This window comes from Zonotrichia leucophrys, chromosome 11 (genome assembly GCF_028769735.1).
Source record: "Zonotrichia leucophrys gambelii isolate GWCS_2022_RI chromosome 11, RI_Zleu_2.0, whole genome shotgun sequence".
NCBI classification, from domain to species: Eukaryota; Metazoa; Chordata; class Aves; order Passeriformes; family Passerellidae; genus Zonotrichia; species Zonotrichia leucophrys.
Genome location: NC_088181.1, coordinates 17,631,986 through 17,642,723, shown reverse-complemented (window position 1 = coordinate 17,642,723; position 10,738 = coordinate 17,631,986). Strand labels below are relative to the sequence as shown.

At 47.9% G+C, this 10,738-nt stretch overlaps 1 protein-coding gene and 1 long non-coding RNA gene across 3 annotated transcripts in view; one reads left to right on the top strand and one right to left on the bottom strand.

The window, feature by feature from the left end:
* Positions 1-669: 669 nt before the first annotated feature.
* Positions 670-5,722, bottom strand: LOC135452997 (uncharacterized). Of its 2 annotated transcripts, none has more exons than XR_010441748.1 (4): positions 5,532-5,722; positions 5,023-5,194; positions 2,738-2,874; positions 670-1,073 (listed from the first exon to the last, which is right to left on the bottom strand). It is a non-coding gene; the product is annotated as an uncharacterized LOC135452997 (long non-coding RNA). The 2 variants fall into 2 exon arrangements; XR_010441747.1 differs by lacking the exon at positions 670-1,073 and adding an exon at positions 1,641-1,759 and having other exon boundaries at positions 5,532-5,720.
* A 61-nt stretch (positions 5,723-5,783) lies between these two features.
* Positions 5,784-10,738, top strand: part of LOC135452995 (transcription initiation factor TFIID subunit 4-like) — a 149,596-nt gene continuing 144,641 nt past the window's right edge. The window contains exons 1-2 of the mRNA XM_064723564.1: positions 5,784-6,813; positions 10,515-10,687. Of these exons, the coding sequence (XP_064579634.1) occupies positions 5,808-6,813; positions 10,515-10,687 (1,179 nt within the window). The 5' untranslated portion in view covers positions 5,784-5,807. The remainder of the gene's footprint in view (positions 6,814-10,514; positions 10,688-10,738) is intronic.

Below are 10,738 nucleotides of genomic sequence, written 5' to 3'. Positions count from 1 at the left end.
CATCGCTCGGCACCGCCGGGCCCTGTTCGGTTCTGCTCGGCACCGCCGGGCCCAGTTTGGCTCTGCCCGGCATCGCTCGGTACCGCCGGGCCCTGTTCGGTTCTGTCCGGCCCAGCTCGGCACCGCTCGGCTCCGTTCGTCTCTGCCCAGCTTGGCTCTGCTCGGCACCGCCCGGCCCAGCTCGGCCCCTTTCGTTTCTGTCCGGCCCAGCTCGGCACCGCCCGGCCCCGCTCGGTTTGGCCCCGCTCGGCCCGGCTGTCCGGTGTGGTCGCTGGGCAGCCCCGGCCCTGGCGCAGCCCCGAGCGGTCACCGGGCAGTAAGAGCAGCTTCGGTGGTTTGGGGGTTCGGGATGTTTGAAGGGCCCGCCCGCTGAACGGCAAATCCCGGGGACCCCCGTGGGCAGGGGGAGCGCAAACAGCAGGAGCGGGGGGATGACATCGGGTCTGTTCCACCGGGATTCCCGTTCACTGTGCTCAGAGTCACATCCTGCAGCCAGCACTGAGCAACACAGCTGTTGATGAAATCGTGACCAAAGTGTGGGATTAACCCTGCAAAAACACCCTTTTAGTTCAAGCAAACACACATAAACGCCTCACGATGCTGTGATTGCACTTCATTTGTGCACCTTCAGTAAGAATCACAAGTGAGGCTTCTGTGGGAGGCCACGATACTGCCTCAGCCGCCTGGAACACACCACAACAAACACCAGCCTCTAAAAGGTGCCTTAGCTTTGGTTTCAGCAGCTGGGCATTATCACATTGCAAAGATTCAGCAAGCGTTCTGTTCAGAAAAGGCTTTGAAATGCAATATCAAGCCAGACTTTTCTAGAAGGGGCCTGCAGGTACCCAAGCAGTGCCAGGCTGGGCTCCTGGAGGTTTGTGCCCAAGCTGAGCCGGCTGTGAAGGTCCCAGGAGTGCCCAGGGAGCTTTACTGGAATTGCCCCCAGTGTGTCCTGACCCACCTGAAAGATTGTGAAGCAAAATTCTGCTGTAAATGACTGCATAGACCCTATCAACTCTGTGGGACACCACTGCTGGAAATCTGCATTTGCACTTCAGCTCAAAGTAAAGCTCCTGGTTAGAGAAATAACAAATATTCTGTTACAAGTAGAGAAGCTGGTCTGTGGTGAGTCTGAACTTCTGTTGGAGGAGGTGGAGAGGTTGAAACAGTGTTGAGGATCAGTTACAGGCTGTGTTACACGGGTTTCCTGCTGCCTTGTACAAGAGAATGAAAGGGGAAAGGAAAGGAAAGGAAAGGAAAGGAAAGGAAAGGAAAGGAAAGGAAAGGAAAGGAAAGGAAAGGAAAGGAAAGGAAAGGAAAGGAAAGGAAAGGAAAGGAAAGGGAAAGGAAAGGAAAGGGAAAAGGGAAGAAATTCTGGTGTACATCTTCCTAAGACTTCTCTCATCTGCCTCTCAAAACTGGAGATGTTTCTTATGAAAACACCCAGTTTAATGCCACAGTATTAGAAAAATGGACACTAAAAATTATTTCATAGTCAGGACTAGTTGCAGAACCATATGGCTGCTTTCCATGCTACATTTATAGAATTAGGGTTCCAAGATTATGTAGATGGAAGAGGAAATAGAAATGGACATTTCTTTGAGCTTGGGGCACAATAGATGAGCATTTCAGAACAGAAATCAAATGGAAAACTGTCAGGGTTTATTTTCCACAGAATCCCAGGGTGGGTGAGGGCCCCTCTCAGCTCTCCTTAGGCTGAACAGGCTTAGCAGCTTTTTCTGAAACAACCTGTAAGTTTCTGGAAGAGAGAAGTTGGCCAGAATTAATAACAAAAATAAAACAAAACCCAAAACAGACAAAAAAATCTGCACAAATGCCTAGGCATAGAAAACTACCCCTTGAAACACTTAAGGGTTAAATTCTAACCCTCTTGATAACAAACGTGTTTGTGGCTCTTGGGGACTTGGGTTAGTGGTGGCCTTGGCAGTGCTGAGGGGATCTTGGAGGTCTTTTTTAACCCACACCCATGCTATTCCTAGGACAGCTCTTAGTACTCTAGTCATCTTTGTGCTCTCCAATTTGAGAACTAAAACAATCCAGGTGTTTTTATGTGCTCGTTTTGCAAGTTTGACTGTAAAAACAGCTTGTGATTTGTGCTCCTTGATTTCAGCAAATGATATGAAAGCATTTCAAACTTGAGAGAAGATTCCCCATTTCAGGATTTGAGATCGCCTAAATATTAAAAACTTTTTAAAAACACTTTTTGGTACCATAAGGTAGCCCATATATTTTGTAAAATCTGATTTCCTCCTTCTTCTTCTCCCCACAACTGGATGGTTTGGAAGGGTTTCTTCTCTTCCTCTGTATGCTTACAGAGTTTATAATTTTTGGAGTTTTGGAGTTGATAATTTCTATAGCATACTTAAAATGAGCAGCTTAAGGAATATTTTTATAGTGTAAAGTGGATTTCAATAACAGATAAAGAGTTCTTCATTTTAAGAAGTTATATCTCAAAATCTTATCTGAATTGGTAGGTAGCATCTTGATATTAAATTTAAACTTAAGATGGTTAAATTGTATCTTTCAAGGCACTGCAAGTGTGTATTTGAGACAAACCCATGACACATAAGCAGGAGAATAGTGCTCCTTTCTGAGCACTTTCACTTCTGTAGAAGACAATGGATTACTTGCCCTGTTCTCACTCCCTGCAGCTGAACAGGGCAGGGGGACTTTGCTGTTATTAACATTTTATGTTTGTGAGTTATTAATGACAAACCTGGGCTGTGAGCAAGGCACAGGCCTGAGCAGTGCTGGGAATTGAAGAGCAGCTCAACAATTTCTGAGGTGGATTTTCTTTACAGGCAATTTTGAAACCGTGGTTGGAAGTTAACTTTTCTAAAGACCATTCTCTACCTGAAACAGAAAATAATTCAGGAAAGACTGTGTCTTAAAAGATCAGATGAGATGAACACAGATTTTTTTTTTTTAATTATTATTCTGCACATATATAACTCAGAAAAATAAAAGAGCAACAAATATATTCAGAAAGTGTTTTTGTGATGAAATGCATGAAAATATTTGGAAAATATTTTTATAACAGAATGAATACAAAAGTTCACAGAGATCCTGTACTTTACTAGAAGTATTTTTGCCTATGCAAAAGCTCAAGCCCAAAGGCAGTTTCAGCAACAATTTTATAAACATTCTTAGGTATATCCTCACCTCTTGACTTGAAGGAAGTCCAGTGTGAGTCAGTATATATCATGTTTTTTTGAATAAAACATTCTATTACACTTCCTTACCCTGTGTGTTTATATATATAAAATGGCTCAATTTAAAAGGACTGGGGAGAAATACAAATTAACGTTTTACAGATTACCCATGCACAAATGTACATTCAAATTGTAATTCTTGCCATTTTCTCTGTCCAGTCAGAAGCTAACTTTTAGTTTCTAAAGTTACAAAGCAGTCCAGTTTTTTCCAGGGTGGTTTTTATGGAAATAACCAGTTTAAGGCCACAGTATTAAAAAAAACGGGCACTAAAATTTGTTTAATAGTCAGGGCTAATTGCAGAATCATATGTCTAAATTTCCATTCTCTTATGAAAGCTCTGGAGACGGTTACATGCAAACAAGGTTCAGGAGCAACTAAGTGAGGACTGTATGGAATTTTCTCTCATAAAATCAATAAAGTCTGTGACTGAAAAGTAATATTGGATAAATTTCTATTTTTTCCATCCCAAATAATTATTCTTTATATTTGTGCAATAGCAAATTGAATGTTAATATCTACCATGTTTTAATTAAACTTCTAGGAAGAAGAATTTGTTACAAATCCAAATTTAATTTATCTGTAGCACTCCACAAAAGCAATGCTCATTTTCTAAGCAATTTTTGATGTATAGATCTCTTGTGTACATTTAATGCTGCTTTTCATAAACACTGCTGTATTTTCCCATTTATGCACTGCACCATCTCCTGCTCATACACCCTACCACACCTTAGACCTTCAGTATTTTCACTGGCTACTTTCTTGAAGAAATTTCAGGAGACATTTAAACTTATCCTAATTAAACCGGTACAACCTATGTTTAATGCATTTTTAAGGTAGTTTCTTTTGATGCATCATGAACTTGCTCCTAAAGGGCAATCAGGAAGAAGTACCCTGAATAAAAATGTAACCTGCTTTGAGAGGAACAGAGCAGCAGGAGCAGTGTGAGCCCAGTGGGGCCGAGCAGAGTGAGCTGGGACTGAGAGGAGCTGAACCAGCCCCTGCTCCTTCCCACCAGAGCATGGAGCTGTGCAATGTCCTATCCACTGAGACACTTTTTCCATTTTTTTGGAAACTCCTGAGAGATGATCATGAGGAATGATTCATCACTTCAGAGCAGAGCAGCAGCTCCAGTACATCCCAGTTTTGCAGGCTGGCACAGACAGATGGAACCCAAGCTGCTGCCGGGGTCACAAATCCATGGTTACCCCTTGTGGGTCATTAATACAGGAAAATGTTTTATTTGCAGGGTCCTCTCAAAGACACCGTCATTAGTTAAAAGCCTATTGTGACAGTGTTCACAGGGGTCTGAGGATGAGGGAAGAGACAAGGATCTGACTCCATGTTTCAGAAGGCTGATTTATTATTTTATTATACATATTATATTAAAACTATACTAAAAGAATAGAAGAAAGGATTTCATCAGAAGGCTGGCTAAGAATAGAATAAAAAGGAATGATAACAAAGGATTCTGTCTCAGACAGAGAGTCTGAGCCAGCTGACTGTGATTGGCCATTAATTAGAAACAACCACATGAGACCAATCACAGATGCACCTGTTGCATTCCACAGCAGCAGATAACCATGGGTTACATTTTGTTCCTGAGGCCTCTCAGCTTCTCAGGAGAAAAAATCCTAAGGAAAGGATTTTCCATAAAAGATATCTGTGACACCCGATAATTTAGGACCATTGTCTTTCTCTCAAGGTATTTCAGAGTGTGTGAGGAAGCGCTGGTGGGAAAAGGGCACACAGGAGTTCGATACCAAAAGCGTTAACAGCAAAATCAACTACCTTGAATTTCCCGCGAGGCTGCCGAGGGAGCAGCACGGCAGGGCAGCTGCTCTGGCGATACAAAGAGCCTTATTTTTGTTTTCCAAATCTTCTGAAACAGCGTCCCCGTTAGGGAATTGTATCACTGTAGCCATTCCGGTCTGGCAGGGGCAGCAGCTGCGGATCGCGGTAACTGCAGAGCGGAGCAGCGAAAGCGTGAGCTGGGCGTGCCTCGGGCTTTGGGACAGCTTACCCCGCTTTGGGACAGCTCTGCCCACTGCACATCCCGGCCGTGGGACAACTCATCCCGCTTTGGGACAGCTCTGCCCGCCTTGGGACAGCCCGGGCGGTTCTCGCTCGCTTCTCCCGGCGGGACGGGAAGGGACCACCGGCCGCCGCCGCCTCTGCGGACACCTGGCCCGGCGAGGCTGCTCCATACCCCGCGTCCGTCCCTACGGCACCTCCCTGCACCCGCTGCCGCCCCGCGGCTTCCCCAGGGGCATCGCCACCCTCTCCCTGGCCGGCCGCACCTGCTGGGACAGCCGGGCGGTACCGGTGCCGATTCACAGCGCGCTCCCGCTCGGGCGGTCCCGGACCCGGACCCGGTGCCGATTCACGGCGCGCTCCCGCTCGGGCGGTCCCGGTCCCGGACCCGGACCCGGTGCCGATTCACAGCGCGCTCCCGCTCGAGCGGTCCCGGTCCCGCCCCAGGGCGGGGCGGAGACGGCGGCCCCTCCCATGGTGCCCCGCGCGCGGCAGAGCCCCGCGCATGCGCAGAGCGCCGCCGGCTCCCAGCTCAGCGCAAGATGGCGGCGGGCGCGTCGGACCCACTGGAGGAGATGCTGCTCTTCTCCGAGGAGGTGGACGAGAAGGCGCTCAGCGACCTGGTGGGATCCCTGGAATCGCAGCTGGCCGGCGGCCGCGGCCCCGCTGAGCCGCCCCCGCCCAGGACCTCCGCCCCGTCCCAGCAGCCGCAGCAGGGGAGCCTGGCGGGGGACAGCAGCCCCGGCCGGCAGCAGCACGGCCGCCCCGCGCCCCCTCCCGCGCCCGGGGCAGGGGAGGCGGCGGGGCGCCCCGGCAGCGCGGGGAGCCGAGCCCCCGCCCAGGGGCCTCTCCCGGCCCCGTCTCCCCCGGCGGCGGCGGCAGCGGCGGCGGGGAGGGGAGCGAGTGTAAACAGTAGTAGTGTGCAGCAATCACATGGAGCGGCTCCCGGCGGCGGCAGCCCCGCCGCTCCCGCCCCGCCGCAGCCCGCCGCCCCTGCCCAGCCTGTCAACAACCATGTGGCCGCTGCAGCCGCCGCCGCGCGGGACGCGGGGAGCCCCGGCCCCGGCCCCAGCCCGCCCGCCGCCGACGGCGCGCCCGGGGCCGCGGGGGGCGGCGGAGCAGCGGCGGGAGCGGCCGAGGGCGCCGCCGCTGCCCCCGCGCCGCGCCCCGGCCAGGCGGCGCCCAACGGGGAGGGCGCGGGGGCCCGACCGGCCGCGGTGCCGCCCGTCAGCGGGCACGGCGGGGCCGCCGCCGCGCAGCCCCAGCCCGCGCCCGGCGCGCTGCCCGCGGTCACCGCGCTCGGCGCCTCCGCCAGCCCCGCGCCCGCACCGCCGGCCCCGGGCTCGGCCCCGCCGGCCCCCGCGGCCCCCGCCGCGCCCAAGCCCGCGGTCACCGCCAAGGCGGGCGCTGCCCTGCCCGCCGCCCCCCAGGCCGTGTCGCCGCGGCCGGCGCTGGGCGCTGCCCCCCGGATCGTGGCCCCGCAGCTGATCGTGCGGCCGCCGCCGCAGACCACCATCCAGCTGCCGCCCGGCTTCACCATCCCGCCCGGTAAGTGCCGCGCTGCGCTCCCGCCGCTCGCTGCCACCCTGTGCTCCTGGCCCAGGGCTCTCCTTCCCCCCAGAGCTGTCAGGTCCCCGCTGCTCGGCGTGCTGGAAACCCAAGAGGAGGCACCTGTCTGAGGCACCGTCTGCCGGAGCGGCTGCCGCTAATTAGGGTGTAACTGGTACGGCTAATGCTGGGTAATTGCAGCTGCTGTGGGTGAGTTGCTGGTTTTGTCCTGGGGAGAGCGGCGGTCACGGTGAGTTACCCTGTGATGATGTGGTTGGACAGCGCATAAAAAGCCGGGGAGCTGGAGTGCATGCTAAGGGTAACTTTATATGTGTTTTAAAAGACTTCTGCTTCACAGTTGATAGTCTTGAAAAGTTTTTCTGCTTGAAAGAATGGTTTCTGCTCTGAACCAGGTGTTAAATGTGTGTAATCTAAAATTTATAATTTCAGTAACTCTGATAAAGTCATTGTTGTGTGTGGGTAGTCTTCACATCACCAGATATTATTTCCAACTCTGAAGCAATCATGTCCTCTTTGTACTCCCCTAAGTTTTTAAACTTTAATTATTAAAAATTTAAGTTTAGCAAGGTTGCTAGCTAACCAAGCCAGCATCCCTTCATCCTCACGATTCCTACTCTTAACCTGTATATTGTTTCATGTGAAGGGTGCTGTGGTCCCCTACTTAGATTTTCACCTTGCAAAAACTTGGGTATCTTCATGTCTTCTTGATTTAGGAGCTGATATAGCATTTAAGCTTATTCTTTTATTTCCTGTTAATATAAATAGCATGTTAAGATGTGGACCTATTGATGTAGTCTGAAATAACTGAGTTCTCCCAACTTATCTCTTGAAACATTTGATATTTATTAGCTAAGTAGAGCAGCAATGTTATGGTGTAGTTGTTTGCCTCTGAGTGCACATGTTGTAGTTGTGTATTTGGCCTTAGTTTATGAAAAATCCTTCAGAATCTGCTGCTCTAAACATACAAATCTTGGTGGTTTTGTGAAGACCCAACTAACTTGAGACAGATAAGTTGCTGTCCAGACTGTGTGCCCTTAGCCTTTGCCTCCCTTTGTTAATCTGCTGAAGATTGTTCTGTGCAGATGATAACTGTGCATTGTAACTTTGCACACAGTTTCTCAAGTTCATTGTGTCAATTCTTTGAGCTGTTACTTTCAAACGGAAGAGGGAAAACTGAACCTTGGAAACAGTCTGTTTCAGGATTTAAGAAACGTTAAGGAAATAGAAAGTTTTAATTCAAATTTGTTTTATTACAAGATAGTTGGAAATCCATTAAATTTGCATAAACATGAAGATAGTATGTTCTAAAAGGAAATTTATTCAAAAATACAATGTTACTTTTGCATTTTTAACTTGTGAAACATTTATCCTTAATCTGAAACTCCCATATAGCAAACTTCTATATAAAACAAAAATTTAGAATCAGTTTTTGTGAACAGGTTATTTTAGCAGATAATGCTCCTAAGTTGTGCATTTCATCTTTATGTGACTGACAGGAAGGTAAAATGAATCTCATCATTTAACTGGCTTCTAACTTGCACCAGCTGCTCAGTAACAGGAATTTGTAGTCCTCCAAACTGAATTAAAATACAATGTTAACACATGAGCATTTATTCATTTATATTGTAATTGTGCCTGAAATTTGATGGAGACTTTGTGGCACGTGTTTCAATTCATTTGTCATTTCCACTCCGTTTTTCTCTATTCAGAATTTGGTTTAGAAAATTGGAAGGTAAATAAAGAATCACACCTGTGTAATGCAGAGAGAACATGTATTTTTTAATGTGTGGAAGGCATTATCCTATGAGGGTTTTTATGTAAAGTTCACAGTCATGATCACAGCAGTGATAACCCGTTTGGCCACTTGGCATATTCGGGTGTCCAGATGGTTTAGGAATGGCATATACCAAATACATCAGCTGCTTGCAGGATTTTCTGCAACTATAAACTGTGAAGCTTGGTGCTTAAATGGCTAATGGACCTTAAAAGTTACCTTTTAGATGAGTTTTTAATGAGTTTCTTTCAACTTTCTATTTAAATTACTCTTGGCTTTGAGAGAGAGTTATTATTATGGCTTTTGGATGTGGTCCTTGCTGTAGCTCTGTATGCCTGTTACCTTAAACTTGATTGCCATGAGTCTTTAGTTTATAGTGGCAGAAATTTGCCTTCTGTTTGTGTTTGTAGCAGGCAAGGTTGGCTGGCAGCACCCAGCTCTGTGAGTGAGGGCTTTTATGTGTGCTGCAGTTCTCTACATGCTCTTCCCACAATTGGGGTTTGGTTTTTCCATGTCAGACTGAAAGATTTTCTTGCTGTTGGGTCCTGAAATCTGTTATAAGAGTGTTTGAATTTCTTTATCCTCAGGGTATTGTACAAACTGTGGCCCTTTAGCAAGGTGTTGTAACTGGGAAGTGAACAATTTAATTGGATATAAGCTGTTACCTTTAGAATTGGATATTAGACTTTACCTTCTTCATTTTCCTTTCAAAAGTTAAAAAAGTATATGAAGCAATTTGCACACAGAGGTAGGTTGTAGGAACAGTGTCTGCTGACCCTGTTATCAGCAATTCAAAGTGACTTCATAGGTTTTTAGTTTTTGGTTCTCTAGTAGTTTCAGACAAGATGTTTTTCTGTTTATTTGACCTGTTGTATCCTGTGTAGGTTAAATTATTAAAATGTACTCTGGAACTAACTTGGAAATTCTTTTTAATAGTCTGTCTGGAGAACTGCTTCTTAGTTCTGAGAGAACTAGAAGAACATTACATGCTTTGCAGTGACCTTGAATGTGTGAAACTCCAGAATCCATGGACCAGCTTAGCCATTGTCTCCCTTTTTCTGGCCTGCTGACTCCAAAACTTTATGCACAGCTTGATGGCAATGGCTCTGTTGTGTAGAAGGCCTCTATTTGTGAGGTGTTTTACAAGAAAAGAATCTGAAAAAAAATACCATTTACTTCCAGAAAGTGTTAGAAAACACTTGCCAATTTTCTAAAGTTCTGCCCTGTGTGGTTGTGTGTGCTGAGTTGTGTTGGTTGTCAGGCCTAGCAGTGTTTGCTGTTGGTGTTTGAAGCACAGGCAGTGAGTGCCTCCCAAAGTGGTGATGCTGGGTACCAAATGCATTCATCTGCTGGTGCTCAGGGTTAAGGAAATCTCAGATGTTGTACGCTCCAAGTGTGTCTGGGCAATATTTGCATGTTGTTTAGTAAAGCTCTCGGGTCTTTCTACAAGTCTTATTCTTCCAGATATCACAAATTTTAACATTATTTGTGGTATCTGGAAGAATAAGACTTGTAGAAAGTCTTGGTCCCTGGTCTGCCTGTACTCAGTTGTGTTCCCAGCAGCTGCCTTGTCCTTAGAGTTTACTTTTAATGAGCATTTATTTCTAATTTTCTTCTCCTGACCCTGACTAGACTGCTAGAAATCACTGTCCCCCAAACACTCCAGTGGCTGCTTCTTTCATCACTGCTTTCCATAAACTGCAGTTATTTAAATTCCAGACTGAATTGGGTCCGCTAGTGGGGGCTCCCTTTGTTCTTGGAGATAAAATCTCATGTTACATGAGAATCCAGAAGAGATGCACTCCAGGAGTGCTGTGCAGTGCCATAGATGCCCTCTGCTGTGCACTGTGTGGTCAGAGGTTGTGTCTGTGTGTCCCTGCTGTCCCTGACTGTTGTTGTCCCCCAGGGATGGTGCTGGTGCGCACGGACGCCGGACAGCTCGTCATGGTGCCCCAGCAGGCCCTGGCACAGGCTCAGATGCAGGCCCAGGTGCAGACACAGGGACAGGGTCCTGCCAACATGTCACCCAGGCTTTCTGTGCCCACCACTGGCCCTGTGTTTCGCCTCTCAACAGCTCAGGTATGTCTGGCTTCATTTACCTTTGATGCATTATGTCTTACACATACCTCA